This window comes from Nakaseomyces bracarensis (genome assembly GCF_045282275.1).
Source record: "Nakaseomyces bracarensis strain CBM3 chromosome Unknown Scaff7_0, whole genome shotgun sequence".
Taxonomy (NCBI): Eukaryota; Fungi; Ascomycota; class Saccharomycetes; order Saccharomycetales; family Saccharomycetaceae; genus Nakaseomyces; species Nakaseomyces bracarensis.
In genome coordinates this window covers 679,934-702,486 of record NW_027263968.1, presented here as the reverse complement: position 1 = coordinate 702,486, position 22,553 = coordinate 679,934, and the positions used below count along the sequence as shown (strand labels likewise).

At 35.6% G+C, this 22,553-nt stretch overlaps 11 protein-coding genes across 11 annotated transcripts; 7 read left to right on the top strand and 4 right to left on the bottom strand.

Moving 5' to 3' along the window:
• Positions 1-194: 194 nt before the first annotated feature.
• ATP19 (F1F0 ATP synthase subunit k) lies at positions 195-386 on the top strand (the record flags this gene model as incomplete). The annotated part of the gene is made up of 1 exon (XM_071051941.1): positions 195-386. The coding sequence occupies one exon, from the start codon at positions 195-197 to the stop codon at positions 384-386; it is 192 nt and encodes a 63-aa protein (XP_070907331.1).
• Positions 387-854: 468 nt separating this feature from the next.
• Positions 855-1,739, bottom strand: BRX1 (ribosome biogenesis protein BRX1; the record flags this gene model as incomplete). Its single annotated transcript, XM_071051940.1, has 1 exon — positions 855-1,739. One exon carries the CDS (start codon positions 1,737-1,739, stop codon positions 855-857), a length of 885 nt encoding a protein of 294 aa, XP_070907330.1.
• A 372-nt stretch (positions 1,740-2,111) lies between these two features.
• MDM20 (Mdm20p) lies at positions 2,112-4,463 on the top strand (the record flags this gene model as incomplete). The annotated part of the gene is made up of 1 exon (XM_071051939.1): positions 2,112-4,463. One exon carries the CDS (start codon positions 2,112-2,114, stop codon positions 4,461-4,463), a length of 2,352 nt encoding a protein of 783 aa, XP_070907329.1.
• Positions 4,464-4,573: 110 nt separating this feature from the next.
• On the bottom strand, positions 4,574-8,443 carry RNJ42_01773 (uncharacterized protein; the record flags this gene model as incomplete). The annotated part of the gene is made up of 1 exon (XM_071051938.1): positions 4,574-8,443. One exon carries the CDS (start codon positions 8,441-8,443, stop codon positions 4,574-4,576), a length of 3,870 nt encoding a protein of 1,289 aa, XP_070907328.1.
• A 334-nt stretch (positions 8,444-8,777) lies between these two features.
• RNJ42_01772 (spliceosomal snRNP assembly) lies at positions 8,778-9,185 on the bottom strand (the record flags this gene model as incomplete). The annotated part of the gene is made up of 1 exon (XM_071051937.1): positions 8,778-9,185. The coding sequence occupies one exon, from the start codon at positions 9,183-9,185 to the stop codon at positions 8,778-8,780; it is 408 nt and encodes a 135-aa protein (XP_070907327.1).
• A 301-nt stretch (positions 9,186-9,486) lies between these two features.
• THP1 (Thp1p) lies at positions 9,487-10,887 on the top strand (the record flags this gene model as incomplete). Its single annotated transcript, XM_071051936.1, has 1 exon — positions 9,487-10,887. One exon carries the CDS (start codon positions 9,487-9,489, stop codon positions 10,885-10,887), a length of 1,401 nt encoding a protein of 466 aa, XP_070907326.1.
• A 434-nt stretch (positions 10,888-11,321) lies between these two features.
• On the top strand, positions 11,322-11,792 carry SDH5 (succinate dehydrogenase assembly factor SDH5; the record flags this gene model as incomplete). The annotated part of the gene is made up of 1 exon (XM_071051935.1): positions 11,322-11,792. The coding sequence occupies one exon, from the start codon at positions 11,322-11,324 to the stop codon at positions 11,790-11,792; it is 471 nt and encodes a 156-aa protein (XP_070907325.1).
• A 245-nt stretch (positions 11,793-12,037) lies between these two features.
• On the bottom strand, positions 12,038-13,585 carry NBA1 (Nba1p; the record flags this gene model as incomplete). Its single annotated transcript, XM_071051934.1, has 1 exon — positions 12,038-13,585. The coding sequence occupies one exon, from the start codon at positions 13,583-13,585 to the stop codon at positions 12,038-12,040; it is 1,548 nt and encodes a 515-aa protein (XP_070907324.1).
• Positions 13,586-15,212: 1,627 nt separating this feature from the next.
• On the top strand, positions 15,213-16,352 carry RNJ42_01768 (pirin family protein; the record flags this gene model as incomplete). Its single annotated transcript, XM_071051933.1, has 1 exon — positions 15,213-16,352. The coding sequence occupies one exon, from the start codon at positions 15,213-15,215 to the stop codon at positions 16,350-16,352; it is 1,140 nt and encodes a 379-aa protein (XP_070907323.1).
• A 2,226-nt stretch (positions 16,353-18,578) lies between these two features.
• On the top strand, positions 18,579-19,898 carry GPA2 (guanine nucleotide-binding protein subunit alpha; the record flags this gene model as incomplete). Its single annotated transcript, XM_071051932.1, has 1 exon — positions 18,579-19,898. The coding sequence occupies one exon, from the start codon at positions 18,579-18,581 to the stop codon at positions 19,896-19,898; it is 1,320 nt and encodes a 439-aa protein (XP_070907322.1).
• Positions 19,899-20,814: 916 nt separating this feature from the next.
• On the top strand, positions 20,815-22,197 carry STE24 (zinc metalloprotease; the record flags this gene model as incomplete). The annotated part of the gene is made up of 1 exon (XM_071051931.1): positions 20,815-22,197. One exon carries the CDS (start codon positions 20,815-20,817, stop codon positions 22,195-22,197), a length of 1,383 nt encoding a protein of 460 aa, XP_070907321.1.
• Positions 22,198-22,553: the final 356 nt, after the last annotated feature.

Below are 22,553 nucleotides of genomic sequence, written 5' to 3'. Positions count from 1 at the left end.
TTAAGAATTCGAGCTATACTTCAATTTAATTGGTCAGTTAGTTGTACGTAGAAAGTGATAATTAGGACCACGGTGCAAGAAACCCGGGATTGAAGGTCGTTAAGAAGGGTTAACATAGTATTGAATTTTGGTTCAACTGCTTCCTCCATCTAGAAGTACAACAATATACAGCTATAATAATTGAATATTTAATCATGGGTGCCGCATATCAAATTCTAGGTAGAACCTTCCAACCACATCAGCTAGCTATTGCTACGCTGTCTCTACTTGCCATTGCAGCTGCTCCAAATCCATTTGCTGCTAAGAAGACAAGAGAGGTAGAATTGAACGCCAGTTCCAAGGAAGAAGAGAAATTTATCAAGGAGTATTTGGAAAAGCACATTTAAGGTACTCTGAAAGATAATGAAAATAAAAAAAAATTAGTGTGCATAAAGAAAATATGACTCTTTTTTTATTTGTTCATCTTGTAAATTAATAAAATATATCGAGAAAACTGTTAATGTTCCAAGTTCCTTTTGTACAAATTATTCCTTTCTCTTGGGACCATAATGCATTCCAGATCTGAAATCAAAGCAATCATATTCAAATAAAGTGACTCCGCATCAAATATATACACGAAAGCGAGACTTTACTCTTCAGGAGTTATAATTCGAATTTTAATCTTCTTACCTCTTTAATATTCATACATTTATACTTGAAATCAAATATACTCGAACTATATACTATAAAGAGAATGTTATTTTTTTTTTCTAATTGAACTTGAGATTGGTTTAGGTTAGATATTTAACTGCAAGTTTATATTTTTATCTATTTAATGATTTTTTAATATACACTTGTACTACTATATGTGAGATTTAACTTTTAAATAGCACTTCGTTAGAAAGTGGATCAGCAGCAAGAACTGATTCTCTCTTTCTGATTTTTCTCTCGACAGCAGCATCTGCTCTACTCTTTGCTTGGTCTGCAGCTTGTTGTTTTACTTGGGCTCTGACAACATTTGGAGACACGTATTGCTTGTTCTCGTATATCTTTGGACCACCGAAAGCACCCTCCAAAACTAGAATAACAGTCATGACGAATCTTGGGCCAATCTCAACAAGGGAAATGTCTTCAGCTTCTTCACCATCTTCGTACTCAGTCTTGTTTCTAGCGGTATGAGAAATCTCGTAGTTTCTGACCCAGATTTTATCATCAACTATACTGAAGGACATGACATGGTCAATGAAGGGCTTTCTCTTTCTTGAAGTTGGTGGAACACCAAAATTATGTATCATCATCTCCTTAATTAGTTGATAGTGAGGACTGGAGTCGAATCTGTGGTCGAAGGATAGCACAGGACGGGACCCCTTCAGACAGTTACCAGTGAAGTTTAGCTCATCCATGGTATGCAAATTCTGTACATAGAACTTGATAGTTGGGCCATTAGGTGGTTTAGACATCCATAGGTATAAATCCTGGTGCTTTCTAGCCTCGAAGAACATAACATTGTTACAGTTATACAACTCAGCAATCTCATTAAGCTGTTGCAAGTCCTTCTTAGTGTCCAACTTAGGCTCCTTCCTGGAGTGTGGCATCAATGAGAACAGGTCCTGAATCAAATGACGGTGCCTGTAGTTAACACCCCTACTGGAAATCAGCAAAGTACGCTGCTTGTTCATATATAGCTTACCATTACCACCATCAGTCTTGGATTCCTTCTTCTTGTCAGTCTTAACCAACGACTTGTAAATAGATGACATCTTTTTTGTTCTTCTCCCTTATTCTTCTCTCCACAGTTGAGCTGATTTGATTATAACAATATCAAAATGAATACAATCACAGTTCCTTATTAATCAAACCTTACGTTTTAAAACAAACTACTATATCAAGTAGCAATGCTCATCGCAAATTTTCCATTTTTCCAAAATTTTTCAGTTGGACCTCGCTGAAATTTTTCATTCCTTAGAAAGTCTCGTAGCAGCAGGGATTTCGGTGCTGCTTGTGAAGAAATTGGAAAATGTTGCGATGAGCTAGTTAAAAAGAAATTTTAGTTGGCTTGAAGTGATTCAGGTATTGTTTTAAGGCATTGTAAGAGGGAGAGTACGCCATTGATACATTGCTTCTTTTTGACCATGTCTGAAAAAATTGAGGGTGAGGTTCTTGAGCTGATCAAGAGGTCCAATTTCAAGCAATGTTATGACTATTTGGGTAAACTTCGGAAGCAGTACCCTAGGTCAGCGTTTCTCCTGGCTCTGGAGCTATATGTTAAGTACAGACACAGTGCCTCGAAGTTTCAAATTGCTGAATTGGACTCAATTGAGACTTCTGAAAGCTATGCGTTATCGTTCTTATACAAGTTTTACGTTGAGCTAGGAGAATATAGTAAAGCAATCGGGGTCTACGAACACGCATCCACTAAATTTCCGAGCTATGAGACCGCTTATTTATGGTTTGGCAAGGCTCTTTCTGTGTCTGACTACCAGGCAATGGGGAGAGCTTGTTTGCAATTGGCCAAATACTCTACTGCAGGTGATACCAGCCTTACCAAGCGTGATTACTTGTTATGGCACTCCATATCTATAGTGGCTCTATTCAAATGGAAAAAGCATTCGGTCACAGACCAAGAAATGAAAATATTGCCACTGCTGTGTTTGAAGAACTTGGAAAGCATTAAACCTTTCAAAAGTATGCAGGAAGTTGTTGTGTTTTGCAACGTATGTGAGACTTTATTTGACGACAAATCCGAACTTATTGTGCAAGAAATCCTACCAACATTGGATGAATCTGTTGACTTGTACTTGAAAAACTTCCTACTGACCCACGCAACAAAATTGCAGCCAGAAAAGAGGTATCAAGCTTTCTCAAAGATTTTATCGAATATCGATGATTTCTCAGTAATTGAGGCACTACTGCAAGCTGGAAAAGAACTGGATAAAAGCCAAAAGGAAGTCCTGGGAGAATTGAAATCTCTTATTGGTGACTCTAGGAATTACGGTCCATCTGCTTTGAAGGCTGACATAATCTATAACGGTAAGATATCAAAGGAAACATTGAGAATATATGTCAAAAAATTCCATAACAAGCCCTGTTGCACTTTTGATCTGAAAACCTTTGAAGGAAATTTCGATGATAAGGACCTACTTGAAGTTTTTAAAGAATACAATGATGATGACGATATTCTTCATGATTATAATGAGTTCAAATTAGGCCTTGTGGGAGACGACAAGAGTAACATTTCCTTGTACAATAAGCACAAAAAAACTATGAAGGTCAAGTCGAAGACCCTTTTCTCTAAATGCTCAGCATTTATTCTTGATATCGTGAAGCACACCATTGCTGAAGATGAACAACTAAATTTGTCCAATATATTGTTCTCGATCACCCTACTAGAAAATTATCAAGGCGAAGATCCATATAATTACGAGACTCGCCTATGGTTAGTTGCCCTATATATGTATATTGGAGCTGCTCCATTGGCTTACGCCCACTTCAAGGAACTGAATGTTAAAAATGTCCAAGTAGATTCTATGGAATACATCTTGTACTCAAGGTTTTCTACGATGTTTCCTCGAAAGGAACATGACTACCTAAAAACTCTACTTGCGAATCCAGCAAATCTTTATGAAACTTCTATGGAAAGATTGCCTGTATTACTTAGAATTGCTTTTGAGAGGAAATCATATAGTAAGATTTTGGGTATGTTAGATTTTAACTCTAAATTGCAATCATCATTTTATAAGTGGAACAGATCAACTGAGATTCTCAAATTCTCGAGATTAAATAATGATAAACGTGGTCCTGCAATGAATGTCTTCATGGACCAATGGAGAGAATATGAGAGCTATCATACTGCTGGGTTTAGTGATAATAGAGATATCTCCATTTTTACAAATTCAAAAAATAATGACGGAGTAAAGAAATTATTGTGGCCACTTCATCCAGATAAAAATTGGCTATTCGTCAATATTATTCAGGAACTGATGCTTGACTCTACTGGGGACGATCTATATTCAAGGATAATTTCTAAACTTCTGAAGCAACTGGAGAATGAAGATAAAGATTACCAATTGGACTTAACTTCTTGTGAACAATGGACATATGATGTCATAAAACAAATATATAGATCTGAGGTAAAAGATTTGAAACCATATATTGAAAAAGTTGCAATCGCTAGCGATGGCATTCCAATATGGGAGACAATTCATTCCTACTTACAGTATCTCACAACATTGAAGACTTTAGACAACCTGAAAAAGATTAAGGATAAAGATCAAAAAAAACTAATAAAAGATAAAATGAAATACTTGAGGGATAACTGTGATGATTTGTTTAGTAAATCATGTCAACTAATCAAGAATGAAATGGAAAATTTGAAAGCCAGTAAGTTGAATGATATTATAACTGAACTTGGTTACGAGCATCTGGATGCTAATGTTATTGTTGATTCCTTGAAATTGTCCCAAAAAACCATACGTAACTTTTAAATAAGACTAAAAAAAGTCATAGAATAAGTGTAATACGTATTTAGATATCACTCTGGAATTATTAATTTACGAATATATTAAAAGATCAAACAAATATTATATTAAGTAATTTACCATTTCAACCATTCTAACTTAGCTTTCAACATTAGATAGGCCAAAAATCTATACACAACCGTAACACATACTATGACGCCTAGGAAGTTCCTAGTATTACGATGCAAACCATATGCTTCGAGAACGTCTCTGCCTGTTGCCAATTGGCAACTACCGTCAGGATTTTTTGGGCCATCCTTGCAGGTAAATTTTAAATTATCAGGGAAAGCTAAATTAATAATAATAATGGATGTATACCATACAGGGTTTATATAGTTGATACCTTTTAACACCCTAGACATGTGTAAAGACATTAACCCTGATAACTGAGTTCCGATGGAAAGAATTACTGATATAACATTGACAACAAAACCAGGACGTTTGAATAATGTGTTGGTCATTATCCCTAGTGCTTCCCCACAGGAAACGATCATTAAAGCACAGTAAATGTTTGCAAAGAAATTACCAGCGTTACGAGGCATACCACAACCGAACACTGTTAGAGTAGAATATACAATAGCAGCAACAGTGGTTAAAGGTAGTTCTAATGTCATGTAGGCAAGGTAAAAGGGAGCCACACCATAAATCCCATCTTTGAATTCCTCATAGAAGTAGTCACGTTCTGAAGGATATACTGCCAAGTTGGCCAACATACCAATGAAATAAAGAGAAGTTGATTCCTGAGCTAGTCCTAATCTGTTAGAAATACTGGCATAGTTATGCTTCAACGGAGCGAAATAAAGTGCAAAAACTCCACCCAATCCTGGCACTTGTGCAATACGTGCCATCAATGCATCAAAGTTCCGAACTGTTGTAGTATATTGTCTTCTTAAGTTAACAAAATATGCAAGTTGCAATGATGCTGGTTCAGCAAAATATTTCCCATATTCTTCTTGAAAACTCTCAAAGGTATGTTCTTCTTCAACAATGGATTTTTTAGTCGAAAGTCTTAAAGTTTCTGATCTCCACGAAGATAAAATGTTTTCCACACGTGTCTTCGAGTTTATCTCATTGTGTTCATTCTGTGTGTTAACAGAAATAAGGTCTAAGAAATAATCTGCGACATTAGTAAATGATGGACAAGTATAGCCCATTTTCTCAAAGTGATGGATCATTTCTGTAGGAGATCCATTGAAAGCAGTACGGCCAGACTTCGCAAGTAATAGTATATTACCGAAGCGTAAAAATAGCTCAGACCTTGGCTGATGAATAGTTAGAATAACTGTTTTATTGAACTTCGAACAGAGATTTTCTAAAATTTCCAAGATAGTCGAAGAAGTAAAGCTATCTAAACCAGAGGTAGGTTCATCTAAAAGTAAAATAGGTCTATCGCTTAAAAGTTGAATACCCATAGTAACTCTTCTCTTTTCACCGCCACTTATACCCTTCACAAACTCATTACCAATTATAGTGTTCTCACAGTGCTTAAGGCCCAAAATACTTATTAAAGTGTCAGTTTTACTTTCCCTCTCCTTCTGAGAAACTTGGTGTAGTCGAAGAGCTGCTGCAAATTTAAAGGTTTCCCGCACTGTAAGCATAGATAAAAGATGATCATCATCTTGAGAAACATAAGAGCATAAATGTTTGAACATTTCTTGTGATATTGGTGTATCATTCAGCTTTATAATACCTGATGTATTGAACTTTACAAAAGCGGATGAATCAAGTCTCTTGGATATCAGATTTAAAAAAGACGATTTACCAGATCCGGATGGTCCCATAATAGCATTTATCATACCTGGTTTGAAAGTGGCACTAACATTTTGTAAGATTCTTTTAGTTTCGTGGGTAAAAAATTTTTTACTTTCCCTGTCGAACACTTTTAGATATCTGACATCAAGGTCAACATCTTGTGCTGTTACAGTCAAAGAAGGTTGATGTTTTTCTTTTAGTTCAGTGGAACGTTCAGAAGACGTTGAGTCGTAATCATCATTTTTCTCATCATTAGTTGCTACTTCAAGGGTATCCTCCTTAGATATGTCTTTATTTTTCTTTTTATTTGATTTAACCTCGTTTTGTAACGTGATATCAATCTTATTCCATGTCAAAATTATAATACCTACTATGGTAAACCCAATTAACCAACAAAATAGTATCCACATTGGTAAAGTTCTCCATTTAATTGGAAATCCATATTGTTTAACGACTTGATTACCCATGCACTCATCACCAATACCTCCATTACAATACGAGTTACTGAAAGTATTTGACATTAGTGAACCAAATGCATACCAAGTGAAAGCGACGTATTTTGTCCATCTAACATATACTGGCATATGTTTTGAATTTACAAAAAAACCGCAACTCATGGAAAAAAATGTAAAACTTAGATTACCAACTAAAGATGCCTTAGAAAAATCTCTCGATACAGCTACTGAAACCATTGCTAACGCAGAGCATATTAATTGAGAAAGTAAGTTAACGGCATACTGAAAAAAAAATTTACCACCATCTTTATCCAAACCAAACATAAAGTAAGTAATCGAAGTATATAAGAGTGTCATCATCACATCATCGGTAATAAACAAAGAGAGTTTTCTAGCCACAATGAAAGAAATTGCTGATACAGACCCTTCTGCACATTCCCTATCGTAGAGGGCAATATCTTGCTCACAAAGCCTATATGTGTCAAACAAAAGATACAAATATGACTGTAAAATAACAGAAGCATATAGACAAGATAATAATGTTCTAAGTCCACCTATATCAGTAGTATCAGGTTTATAGTAAATCCACCCAACGATCGCACCCATAATTACTGGTTCGGCAAAAGTTGCAATTAATGTATTTGTGTCGTTAAAATTCAGGCGGTAGTTTCTTCTGGTTAGAACACTAATTTGTTTCCAAATCGGGAGTTTAGTTGTCATGCTTTTGATTTTGATTTCATTCTTGTAGTTTACCGGTTTGAAAGATAAAGCAGCTGCTTCATAGGCATGCCATGCTTCAGTTAGTTGGTCTAATCTATTCTTCGTTATTTCGAGGTTCGTTTCAGTTCGTCCATCTACACTAGATAAATCTATAAAATAGTCTGCAGGATTTACCATATCTGGGACGTTGTATTCAATGGATTTGAAATAAGGAATCATGTTTTCCATCTGGTCACAATACACAGCGTTACCCTTGGAAAGAATACAGACATAGTCAAACAGGAAAAGGATATCCGACCTTGGTTGATGAATTGATAATATGATTGTTCTTCCGTCTTCTTTTGCCAGCTTTTTCAAGGTTTTCACCACAAGATAAGCTGAATAAGCATCCAAACCGGTAGTGGGTTCGTCAAGAAATAAAACCGAGGGGTTGGATACCATCTGTGTCCCCATACTCAGTCTTCTTTTCTCACCACCCGAAAGTCCTCTATGAGCATTATCACCGACCATAGTGTCTGCACAGTCCTTTAAACCCAACTCATCGATTAATTGGTTTACGATATTAAGTTTCTCTTCCTTCGACGCATTCAACTTCAAATCTGCAGCATACATAAGCGTTTCTCTGCAGGTAAGTCTTGCACATAGTACATCCTGTTGCGGCACATATGCCAATGTGACGTCCTCTTTGACCGTATCGTTTATTGAGTAGCTTTCTTCCTTAACATCTTCCTCTTTCGAAGACAAGTCCCGGGCACCATCATCCAACACATACGCAATCTCACCAACTTGTTTCAAACCGCTACTCATTTTTGAGGCAAGGACATTAAGAAGAGTAGTTTTACCGGAGCCAGATCCCCCCATGATGGCCATAACAGAACCACATGGTAGATCCATCGACAAAGGCTGAACTAAGACCGTATCTGTCTTAGAGGCAATGATGCTCAGATCACGCACATGTAGACTAACTTTCGGTATCTTTGAGAACGATAATTTGTTCTCAACCACATTCGTTTCATCCATGGGGCCTTTAGGTCTCTTTAGGATAGTAGATATTAGCTTTCAGCCCTTAGTGAGGTTCAAAAGCAGCCAACTGTATAAACTTGGGAATGAGCTTATCAATGAAATGTATAACCTTATTAGAGATGGTAGATGCCCTTTACATCACAGGCATCTCCATCAGAATTGGAAAAGTTTTCTTTTCCTATTTGATTTTTCTGGTTTCTGAGCATTTAGCTAAACGACTCTTGGACTCGTACAGCTTATAAAGGCAATATGTTATGGATATACAATTAAAAAGTGCGTTAGCGGTATTTGTGTTTTCTATGTATTAGTTTAATGACTTATTTAAACAAACTCAGCCCCTAGCCCTCTTATAGTTGTCTGCACTGGACCTCCTCCTCCTCTTCCTGTTCCCGCCGAGGTCTGACAGCACACCGAGCCGTTTGAGCCCGTTGAGCTCATTCTCACCTACCAGCAGGGCATCTAAGTCCACAGAGTCCGGCAGAATCACCTGTCTCACAGTAGACTCTTTTACATTAACAACTTTCAAATGCGAAGTCGACGTAGTAGGCGGCGGAGTAGCCCCTGTATACGGTATGTAAGCACCGTTATGGTATCGCAGCAGCGTAACGTCTCCAAGAGAGATGTTTCGGCGTCCAGAGACCGTGATTAACGTCCCGTGAAGCGTAGAACCGTTCTTTAGCTCCAGCGTTATATGCTGGTTATGCAGCTTGCGCAGGAAATTCGTCAGCTTTAAGTTCATATCTGATATCTATATACCTTATCCAGTAGTCGAGATCTATGAATAAAGTCACGTTTAGAGTTTAGGCTCCTGCTTCCCCTTGCTGAGGCTCGAGAAACCTTTAAATTTATTGAAATTACGTCAAATAAGGCCTGTAAGCGAAATTGGAAAAAAAAAATATATATTGAAGAGCCCAAAACAAGCATCAAATTCGATTCTTTTAGAACAGGTATAAGAGCTATTGTGATTAGAAGTACTGTAACATTGTTTAGTTATCAGCTGTGAGAAGGGGACGCAAGAGCTATATAAAACTGCTGCCGTTATGATGAACTATAGTGTTGCTGACCTCATCGGTGATTTGAATAATGGGGTTGCTGATGTGCTGAGTGTTGATTTGGCGAGGAATGGTGGTAGGGTGGCTGCGTTACAGAGGGATTTGCAAGGACAGAACGACAAAACGTTGGATAATATGATAGATGGGAGCAAAATTGTGATTCCTGGGCAGGATCCCAAGCGGAGATGGACTAGGCTAAATATCTTAGTGGTATCGTTTCTCAAATTCTGTAGGGATGTAGACCCGTGGTCTACGTGGAATAGTGTTGATCTCATATTTGACCACTACTCTAACCTCAACAATGCTTTATTGGACGACTCTTATCCGGTGGATTTCCTCACGAGGTTATTCTTGGACGAAACTGAGTATGTAACGAGAATTTCATGTGAATTGGATAGCCATAACCTGCAGTTAGGGACAAAGCACAATTTGTTTCTCTCGTATACCTCATCTATCATCTCAAAACTTTTCAACTCTATTAAACCTCCTAGAGATGGCGATATGGGCGTGATTCCTCAGAAGCAACGGTTGTTGTTGAGCATTGTGAACAAGTTAAACAATATCTACTTTCGAATTGATTCCCCTCAGCTTTGTTCTAATATATTCAAGAACTTCAAGCCGAAGAGTATGTTCAGTAACTTTAGGGAATATCCAATACTACAGCAAATTGAGTTTAGATATCTGCTGGGCAGATACTACATGATAAATTTCAGAATGACAAACTCGTATGTCCAATTAGATAATGCCTTTAGAATGATCTGTGCTGTGATTCCTAAATGTCCTGGAACCCAGACTCAGGAAGTGATGGTAAGAAATCTGAAGAGAATACTTAAGTATCTAATCCCTGTAGGACTTACAATCGGTAAAATTCCAAACTTTGAAAGACTAGTTGATTATGACCAACCTCTGGCCAACAGATATTACGATTTATCTAAACATATCCAATCAGGTAATATGAAAATGGTGAATATGTGGCTCGCGCAATATGAATCATCACTAAGGAGAGATCATTTGTTGATACCTTTGTTGCAGAAGCTACCAATGATAGTTTTCAGAAATCTTATACGAAAAGTGGCAAAATATGCTATTATTCCCCAGAACACCAATAAGATTCCTTATGGTTTAATAAGGAAGTCGTTGGAGGTGTCTATAGGTGATGAAAACAATAATATGTCGCTGATATATAACAGTATTCACAAGCCAGAGGACGTAGAAAATATTCTAGTCACACTAATCAATCTGGGGTTCTTAAGAGGTAATTGCTTCCCATCTTTAGAAGTATGTGTAGTAAAGAAAACTCAAAATATATCAGAAGTATTCCCGGAGGTTACAGAGAGGATAATAAAAATGTTCCCATTGAATAGTGAGGATCATTGGTTTGATTCCTAATTACACAGCATGACAAAAATCCTGTATAAGTCGAATTGTGTTTACCTATATTATATATGACATATGTTTATAGATTCATGATATATTTAAAAACTTTTAGATTTATTTGATCTTTTTTTATTAAGCTAGGCTTTGGGATTCTTTCAAGGCAAAAAGCATAATCATAACCGTTATGCTTTTTTGTTTGCCTTTGTGATATACCACACTGTTAGTGACCTTCTCATATATACCACGTCCTCTTAATAAATTCTTTTAGTTCTCATTGGATCCCAACTGTAAATTAAGCTGCGCAAAATATTTACGGTGACAAGGCGAGCGCAACGAAAATGTGCCTTCTTAGTGATTTAAGAGATATAAAGTTAAATTTATACTTGAGATTCAAACTTTGAGGCCTTGAGAAGTATAAAATAAGGATTATAAACACATTTCAAGCTATGTTGAGGACTACTGGTGGTAGGGCTATTTCCCTATTGAGAACAAAACAAATGTCATTGGCTTTTAGAACTCCATCACTAATTCATAAATATTCTACTTCTGATAAATCAAACGATGACGTTGTTAGTAGAATCAAGGTAAATCCTATTAAGAGAGTTAACGAATCCTTGGATAAGAAAAGGGCCCGTTTGGTTTACCAGTCAAGGAAAAGAGGTATATTGGAGACCGATTTATTGCTGTCGGGGTTCGCCGCTAAATATTTGAAGGACATGACTAATGAAGAGTTGGATGAATATGATGCGCTCCTAAATGAATTAGACTGGGATATATATTACTGGGTCACAAAGAACTACAAAACTAGTCCTGTCCCCGGCAGATGGAAGGACTCAGAGCTTTTGAAGAAGTTGCAAGATTTTAGTGAAAATAAAGAGAAGAAGATTCTACGTATGCCTGATTTAGAAAATTACTAGAACAATGTGCGCTGATTAGTACTCTTTTTATCCTTGAAAAAAATACTCACTGTATATATATTTTGCTTGGGGGATTGTTTTAACTGAGCATATTACCAGATACAATTAACTCATTAAAACAGAGATTCTACTATTAATTATTTGTATCATATTTATTGTAGTAATAAGTATTAATATCATGTGCTGTACATAAATTCTTACGGTGTTGGGTTGCGGGAAAGGTGAGGTTTGTGGTAGATACCTAATCAGAACCCTTCCAAGGCTCTAGTAGCCTTGTCTAATCTTTTCAAGCCTTCTTCGTATCTTTCAGGATCTAATACCATATCTGCGGTCAATCTTGACAAAGAATCAACCAATCTTTCTAGAGCTTTCTTTTCTTCTACTTTCATTCCCAAATTTGAGAATTCAGATCCAATTAGTGTTCCTTTCGTAACATTCATTAGATGGTTTAATGTTTCAATATCAAATGACCTTATTTCATTTTTACTGGACTTTTTCTTATTCTTCTTTTTGGGAGATGCTATAGATGCAGTCTTCGGTGTGTCATTCATATTTTCTGATTCCTGGTGGACAGGAGTATATTGGATTTCCTCATATTCATCGCCGTCATTGATGTCTTCGTATTCATCTTCCACAGTCTGGCTTCGAGTATATTTATTATTCTCGTTAGCAGATTTATTAGCCTTTAAAGTATCTTCACGATTTATAGTATGATCATACTGAGGTGTGACCGGGAGTGGGCGGCTTATATATTGCTCATCAGAAATAGTGGGTGACCCATCTTTTTTATGCATAGTTCCTTCAGTAATAGAGTCTTCATCAAAGCTTGCTGCAGAGTAGAACGTCTCCGATTGGAGGGTATCACTTTTAGAAGAGTTAATATGTGTTCTTCCAGGAGGTTCCCTAGGAGAAACACTTTCTTCCTCATCTTCATCAAGGAATAGTCGAGACCTGGGTCTATCTTTACTCCTTGGTGGAATTGTAGGGTTAAAATCATTTGTTTCAGTTCTAATATGTGGAACATTGGAGCTTTCGTTAGAGAATGTATTTGTCTGTAACGTAGATTGTACTGTACTTGATGCTATAGATGACAGATCATCAATACTTTGCTTATGTGTGACTTTTTTCCCGGGCGAAACAGCTCCACCATGCTCATAATATGACGATGCTCCACTCTCACTAGCCAAATTCCCAGATCCGATTGAAGAATGCATTGCTCTAGTAGCGCTTGTTGATAAGTGTAAAGTGTCTTTTGTTGGGGAAGTTGTAGAAGTATCTTCAGATTGTGCTTTATATGATTTGCGAGACCTATTCAACGAATTGAATCTACCAACAGGCTTAGCATTGGTTACCGGTTGGATAATCACTCCACTGGAAGTCGATCCTGTTGTTAATTCTTGCTTGGGTACGGCTGGCAATAGTGGTTGTCCTTCATCTTGTCTTTTATCCGGAGATGCTAGAGTATCATTAGCAGGGCTATTGCGGACCACATATGATACTTCTACACCCTCATCAATAATTCCTGAGTAATTTGATATTATACTTGCTCTGTTGTTAAGGTTCCCAGTAGCTGGTGATCTTGGCATTTGCAATGAAGTCAAGGGGGAGCTAACAGCTAAATCATTCTTGAAAGGAGATTTAGGTGGTAAAGGAAGTGAATTTTGTTGCGTTAAAACATTGGCTTTTACTTCAGGGGATTGTTCATTAACATCCTCGTTACTTAACGAATCAATCATAGCTGATAACCGTTGTGTGTTTAGGGAAACCTTTGAGGGTGAGTTGTACTCTTCCATACTGCTCTGATGCTTTGGGTTTGTTGCTGTAATATTGTTTTAACAAGCTATGTTTTAGTAGTGACAGAGATAATATTTTTCACTATTGTAAATTCATTAACTTATTAGATATCAATTGTGAGTGCGATGGATTTCGATCTATATATCAACATTTTACTATTTCCGGAAATACAAAACAAAGCCGAAGAAAACCTAGATCAAGCCATCGGAAAATATATCTCTGTTTGTAAAACAAATTATAATATGAAATAAGATACAGTTAAAATACTATCAAAGATTAAAAAAATAAATAAATAAGTAATAATATATTATCAAAACCTTTCGGTTGTAATCCAATTAGGTTACTAATATCTAGCCACCATATAGATGGCTTATATCGAATTGTCTTTTCCGTTTTGGTAAAAAAAAGGAAGTTACGTATATAGTTTTACAATGATATTTTCCAGCTTCGGAATGCAAACCCAATAGAGATAGGGAATTATTTTATATCTTAAATTACTATAAATAGGTTTTAGAAATAAATGATATATATAATAATTCATCATGTGATAATTCATCAGTTATACTTTTTCTAGAATTTTATTGTCTATTAATAAAATACATAGTTGTTCTTTCTGGTAATGAAAAAAATAATAACATTAGTGAAATAGCTATACCTATAATGGCTTAAATTACCTATAATATAGCTTTGTGTAAATACCATTGTATGGTATAGTACATTTTATACTTGTATATAAATCAAGAAGGTTAACAAACACATTATACCAAAATTCTAGAGCTTATGTATTAAATAAGATGATATTGGGAGGAAATCAATAGATGATAATTTAGTACAATTAATATTGAATATTCCCTTTTGTTCACATGTTGGATACGTTAGTTTTTATAACTTATCTTATTATGCACTTCGGGTGCCTTAAATAGAAGAAGGTTCACTTTTATGCAATTATATTTATATTTATATATGTTTATTAAGTGATTACCAGGTTATTGATGAGTAAAAATCAAATGTAATAGTGTGATTGATTGTCAGGTAGTAGTGTTAATGGGTGAGATGGAAAACTAGCATTACAGAGAATATTCCTTCTATTTTTTTTCTTTGGTGACATCGGTACATATATATACATGAATAGAACTTTCTCCTGTAAACTCTATTTTGTCGACTCATCTTATAATGAATGACATGATGACTTGTCAACTAGTTTCCTCACGTGCAAGCTTGATAGAAAGAACCACGAAATGTGTAACTATCACTAATAACAACTACAGAGATATCCCCTTGACTAAAAACGAGTCTCGACGTGCTTCAGATTATGTCATTTGAAGGAATTAATGGCTGAGAATTGTCCTATCTGTCAATCTCGAGTTTTTCTTAATGATTATGTTTTTGATAGGTACGGGGATTTCTTAGGAAATAATGGTGCGATCGGCAGTCCTGCAGCGCTTTTCTCGGTTAAGTAATTATTTAATAATGAGAGTCCACCTTATTAAAGAATAACGTAATTCCCCTCCAGGCAGCATTGAAGGGAATTGTATATAAGGAGTCGATATGTGAATATTAACTTGGACTTTGTGGATTGACATTGCTAAGCATACTAAGCCAACAAGTTAAATAGAATTGAAGAAAATGAGTGAAAAAACGGATAAGAAGCAGACGGTTGTGCAGCCTAAGAAACAGATGAGCAGCGCTAAGTTGCTGAGTATGATAGTGCTTGTTGCATGTGTGATATATAGAGTTTACTATAGTTTGAATGGGGAGGCAGATGTTATTACAGGAGCTCCAGCTCAAGACATTCCGGATGATAGCTATGCTAAGCTTAAAAATATCAATGATAACATGAATCAGGATAGATATTTCCGTTCTGTTAATGTGCATTTTGTTGCTGGTGAACAAAATGAAGGTGTTGGAGCTAGAGTGAGGAGATCAGTTGGTTCTTACCAGATGAGAAGATTTACTCCATTCCTTATGTTAGATGATTTCACAGTAGCTCCACCTAACGGTTTCCCAGATCACCCACATCACGGTCAAGAAACTATTACATACGTCACAGATGGTATGATTGCTCATGAGGATATTACAGGTTCTAAGGGTGTTCTATTCCCAGGTGATCTACAATTTATGACAGCTGGTAAAGGTATTGTGCACTCCGAAATTCCTGTCACTACTGATGACGGTAAGCCTTGTAGAGGTCTACAATTATGGGTTGATTTGCCAAAGGATATGAAGAATATCGATCCACGTTATAGAAATCTAAGAGCTAATAAGACGCCAATTGCTTACCCAAGCGATGATTTGGAAGTTCGTGTTATTAGTGGTAAATCATATGGTGTTGAGTCCGTTAGAGACTTGGCCTACACTCCAATTCACTTTTACCATTTTATCACTAAAAAAGCTGGTACTGAGTGGGTTCAAGACATACCAGAAAATTTCAATGTCTTCATCTATGTCTCCCAGGGTTCGATTACAATTGATGGTGAAGAGATTCCTAAATTCAGTTCTGTCTTCTTCAATGCAGATGGTAATGCGGTTAAAGGTGTTTCCGCATCAGAAGATGCTGAATTTGCCATTATTGCTGGTGAAATCCTAGATCAAGAAGTTGTGCAACATGGTCCATTTGTTGAAACCAATAGAGAGAAGTTAATGGAAGTTTTCAAGAACTACAGAGAAGAGACCAACGGTTTCGAGGGTGCTCACAGTTGGAGATCTTCTATTCACGACGGTATTTCTGAGACTGAAGCCAGAAAGCTATATAACGAAGACCAATAGACGAATTAATAAATAAATAAATTTTTTTGTATAATAAAAACTATTTTCATTTCTCAAATCTATCTATTGATAAAATCAATGATGTATGGGGAGAGTATTTTTGGAAGTGCCTAGACTATCATATATATATATTATGAATGTTTATTATTATCGTTTCTATTCTTGTATGGAAAAATTTAACGTTTGGGTAGTAATATATCATACTTACCAAAACGTAATACAACGAAAGAGAAAAGTTATAGACAGTATACTGGATATACCTTTCATCCAATTACAATGGCAACTTGGCCGAGTGGTTAAGGCGAAAGATTAGAAATCTTTTGGGCTCTGCCCGCGCAGGTTCGAATCCTGCAGTTGTCGTTATATTTTTTTGTATGTTTTTCTCCCTGTATAAGTTTACAAATTTTTTCTCCGTGGAATGGAAAGGTAGTCGGTGTTAATTTCTACGGCCTGGTGATCGAGATTAAATATTTCTTTTTTTTGTTATTTACAGTCTCATGACTTTTTGCTATGGTACTTACAGCCAAATCAGATTTGCTATAGAAAAATTGTATTTTCTGTCACAGTTATCAAAAAAAGAAAGAAAGAAGAGAACAAAGGCATTGACGATTTTTGACACAATTTGATATAAGCTTTTTTATTTTAACTTGAATGTCAAATATAAATTTTCAAACCGGAAGACCATATCTATATTGCTGCCCTCAGATTTTAATACTTTTACAATAGCCAATTTATGTACTCTAATTTGTGTAGGCAACTTTAAAAAGACGCTTCCATATTTCTCTTTGGCTTTTTCTTTGATTCTGTATTTTTAACCATTTCAAGAAAGGCATATAAGGGCAAAAAAAAAAACAATATAAGAATGTCAACCCACTTTTCTCTACTACTTTTCTAAGAAAAAAGGTTATCAGATGCATTTTCCTGATTAAATGTCAATAATTCCGGTTTTTTTTCCAGTAAAAAATTTTTTTTTTACTATGTTTTCCCAATATTTTATAATGTATGTAGAGTTCTTGGCTAAACATTCTCTAAACTTATGCAATAGTAGTTATTGCCGCTTCCCTATAATAACAAATATATCTTTTGATTTCTTTCTTACTTCAAATGGAATAAATAAGCATACGATGCTGGTTTTCGTTAAAAAGCTTTTTTTTCTTTGTATAAGGACAAAAAGAAAAAAGTCTTTTAAAGTCAACGTTGTAGTAAAGAGGGTTAGTCTAAAGTCAATAAAATTTAAAAAAAAAATCGCTCTACATTTCATTGTGCGATTTCATTGTTATTTCTTTTACTTTTTAATTCAACTTTCTTTTTTTTTTTTCTTGCTATTGTAAACATTTCACGTTGCTGCTAAATCATTATCTCTCTCTCTCTTTCTCTCTCTCTCTCTTTCTCTCTTTCTCTCTCTATGGAACTTCTTTCTCTAGTTAGGCATTTTATTTTCCTTCAAATAAAGAAGACCATCCCACTTAATACTTTCCCTCCCCGTCTGCCTACACCTCCATTGTCTATGATTTGTATTTCATTATAACAGTGCAGGCACAATTTTCTGTCTTTAAATATTTATTTAGTACATTGGTGTTTCAACCTTTACAGAAATCCAAATCAAGTAGTAAGGAAGATAAAAAGAGCTCATCGGTTGCATCTCCGCACGAAGTTATCCTACATACAACCAAGAATACAACAAAGCATTTTTTTTTCTTTCTTTCCTTTCTATATACTTTTTTTTAAAAGAATAAAAATTCCTTTTGTCCTAGATATATAAAGAAATTATCTAGAAGTTGTACACAATAAAATCTTCCTTGGATAACTGAAACAAACTGAAATATTTCATTATCTACAAACCTAACCTACTACTTGGTGTCAATTCAAGAAGTTTTTTTTTTCAGTCCCCTCGGTTTAAATTAACGGGCAAATAGGACCATTTTACCCAAAAAAAAAAAGGCCGTTTCTAAGGAGTTCAAAAGGAAACAACGACCCTTCTAACACAGTAAGAAGGACTAGAGGAAAAGAAGAAGAAGAAGGGTAGAACTAGGAAATATTTCTGTCTCACCCCTCCCCGCATTGAAAGTTGAATAGCAAAGCTATAAAAATAAATATATAAGAAAATATCTTTCATCTTCTTCCATTGTTATTTTCAATAACATTCAAAAACAAATAAAAATTACAAAAAAAGAAATAAAAAATACATTATCCCCATTATAAACAAATAGAATAATTAAAAAAGAAATGGGTATTTGTAGTTCTAAATCAGTTAAATCAGAGCCTGTTGGCACTAGTTCGAGGACAGGTAAGGTAAAAAAACAACCAACTGTTGAGAAGACTAAGAAATCTGCATCTAAACCAAAGGAACAGGATGTTTCCGACCAGACTGGTGTTGATAACTCCATGCAGCAGACGACACTAACGGAGGAGTTACAGAACACTAGGGGGCTGCCGATAGAGCAAAGTAGCGATGCGGGTAGTCAGAACCAGAAGGCCATCAAGGTGCTGCTTCTTGGTGCTGGTGAGAGTGGTAAGTCTACCATCCTACAGCAATTGAAGATTCTTCATCAGAATGGTTTCAGTAAACAAGAACTTATAGACTACACTCCTCTTATCTACGACAATATAATTGAGATCGGTAAGGATATAATTAGTGCGAGGAGGAAGTTTAATGTCGAGCTTGAGGATGATTCCTTAACGGAGGAAGATTTAGACAAAATTGCTAACTACACCAGTACGCGGAAGAATACTGATGACATAAATGAGCCCCTCGACGGTGATCATCATAACGACAAGACTGCCAACGAACTTGGGAATACTACCAGCATTGTCAGCAAAGATGAATTCCCCAAGGAGTTCTATCCTATTCTATCGAAGCTTTGGAAACTTAAATCAACGCAAAATCTCATAGTAAGCGAAAAATCCTCGCAAGTATATCTTATGGACTCCACAAGGTACTTCTTGGAAAACCTTGATAGAATTTGCAACACTCCAAACTATATACCTACGGAACAAGATGTGCTGAGATCCAGACAGAAGACGTCAGGTATTTTCGATACTGTTGTCAACATGGGCAACAACTTCCAAATGCATATATTCGACGTTGGTGGACAAAGGTCTGAACGTAAGAAGTGGATCCACTGTTTCGACAATGTAACACTAGTTATATTCTGTGTGTCGCTATCGGAATACGATCAATTCTTGATGGAAGACAAATCACAGAACAGATTCCAAGAGTCATTAGTTCTCTTCGACAATATCGTTAACAGTAGGTGGTTTGCCAGAACCTCCGTTGTATTATTCCTTAACAAGATCGATTTGTTTGCGGAGAAGATTCAACGTGTTCCATTGGAAAACTATTTCCCAGACTACATGGGTGGTAAAGATATTAATAAGGCGGCCAAGTATATTCTTTGGAGATTTGTGCAACTGAACAGAGCTAACTTGAATATTTATCCACACGTTACACAAGCCACAGATACTTCTAACATCAAATTAGTCTTTGCAGCTATCAAGGAAACAATTCTAGAAAATATCCTAAAAGATTCAGGTGTTTTACAATAATAAGTAGGAAAAAAAAAAGAAACAAGATATACACACTTCTCAAGTTTTTACGAAATTAACGCAAAATATAAATTCTGGTGCTTTAGTAGGACTTACTTTCATCTCTTTTTTTTCTCTTCTCGCCATCCATTTCTATTTGTCCTTAAAGAAATTCAATTTTAATTTATTATTCATTCATTTTCATAGTCATGACAAAAATAACTATCACCTTAAAATAATCCAATAAAATATTTTTTTTTTTACACTAATATTTGAAGACTCTACCAATTGCTTTATTTTAGGCAATTTTGTTTCCTGACCACCCAAATCGAATCATAAGAAAAGATCAATGGTACATACCATCCTAGCATAAAGACAATAGACATTTTGTTTATTGTAAATTATCATTCTTTTTAATTTTTTTAATTTATCTTTTTTCAATTGCTGTATTATATTTTAATTTTTAACCATCCCTGTCTTTCTTATTTTTTAAAAACATCTATCATTACTTTAAGGATGATTACCTCTAATTGCTACTATTATTCAAAAACTGATATAGACAAAATATTATAACATAAATCAACTTCCTCTGTATACTCACCTTTAATTTGTATAATAATAAACAACACACCCAACCACGCAGAAACCACCGTACAAAGCCTCTTTTTTCACCAAATTCCCAACCTCGAAGGAAACGGAACGGAAGGGAAGCGTTAAGAAGGAAAAAACTACTTCAAAATTTCTGAAATTAATTAATTCGTGGATTTGCCCGTTTCTTTTCGAGTTACTTGATGTACATTGGGAAATCTGGATTTTTTGTCCTCAGACTATTATAAAAACACTCTTAAATATATCCTAGAATACTTCCCTTTTTTTCTTTCTTCCCTCTCTATTATTGAAAGTAGATTAAAAAACCAATTAACAAAAATTTATTGTAATGTCAGTATTTGAATATTTACAGCATGCTGTGGATAGTCCAAATATTCCATGGAAGGGGATTATCACAGGGTTTTGTGTTGGCCAATTTGCATTTGAAAGTTATTTGACTTATAGACAATATAAGGTTTTACAGAGGAACACTTTGCCTCCGGTATTAGAGAATGAGATTGACAAGGAAACGTTTGAAAAATCGCAGGCGTACTCTAAGGCCAAGGCCAAGTTTTCCATTTTCACTGATCTGTTCAACTTGGTGCAGAATTTGGCTTTCATCAAGTACGATATGCTTCCTAGAATCTGGCACGATGGTATCAAGTTGAGTAACTGTATTCTACCGGTAAAATACCAAGCTGTCTCTACCATTGCACAAAGTCTTTGGTTCCTGGCGGTGTTGTCTAACTTGTCCACCATTATCAGTATTCCAATTTCTTATTACAGACATTTCGTATTGGAGGAAAAATTTGGTTTCAATAAATTGACGGTCAAATTGTGGATTACTGATATGGTCAAGAGTACAGTTTTGAGTGCAGTCTTTGGTATCCCTATACTGTATGGTTTCTTGAAGATCTTTGAGAAGTTTGAGACGAATTTCTTATGGTACATCTGTTTGTTTGTTTTCGTTGTCCAAATCCTGGCTATCACCATTATCCCGGTTTTCATCATGCCTCTATTTAACACTTTTACACCGTTAGACGATGGTGAGTTGAAGACATCTATTGAGAATTTGGCAAGAAAGATAGGTTTCCCACTAGATAAGATCTTCGTCGTCGATGGTTCTAAGAGATCCTCCCATTCTAATGCGTACTTCACTGGTTTACCATTCACCAACAAGAGAATTGTTCTGTTCGATACCTTGGTTAATGAAAGCTCCGTAGATGAAATTACCGCTGTCTTAGCTCATGAAATTGGCCACTGGAAGAAAAATCACATTGTTAATATGCTTTTGATAAGTCAGATCCATATTTTTGCCATCTTTTCCCTATTTACCAGTGTCTACCGTAATGTCTCATTCTACAACACTTTCGGTTTTAATGTTGGTCTAAGTGAAGCTCTAAACATTGTCGCTGGGCCAACCACTGTATTCACTTCAGATTTCCCTATTATCATCGGTTTCATGTTGTTCAACGATCTGCTGGCGCCATCTGAATGTATCATGCAATTTGTTATGAGCTTAGTTTCCAGAACCCATGAATACCAGGCTGATGCTTACGCAAAGGCTTTAGGCTACACTCAAGACCTAGGAAGAGCTCTGATTAATCTACAAGTCAAAAACTTATCCACAATGGACGTTGATCCTTTGTACTCTAGTTACCACTATTCTCATCCAACACTAGCAGAAAGATTAACAGCTATTAAATTTGTTAATGAAAAAAAGAAGGAGTGATATTCTTTTCGAAATGATATTCAAAGTTAAATCTTTCGTTTATTTCATCTCTTACATTTATTTAATTATGAAATCAAAAATAATTTAATGTATCACAACATCGCTACATGACAAACCACTTAATGCAACTATATAAAAATATAAAAAATATAAAAATAACATATACTTCTATATGTAATGCTAACTGAAAAAAAAACAATAAAATATTAAAACATAACATATATTCCTAACTTCTGTAAAGTGAGTATATTATAATTTAAGTTTATTGCTATACGTCTATTTCTATTAAATACCTATTTACGAATATCACATGTGAAGGGGTTTGCCACCGCTCGGTAAGTGAAGGCGAAAGAAGG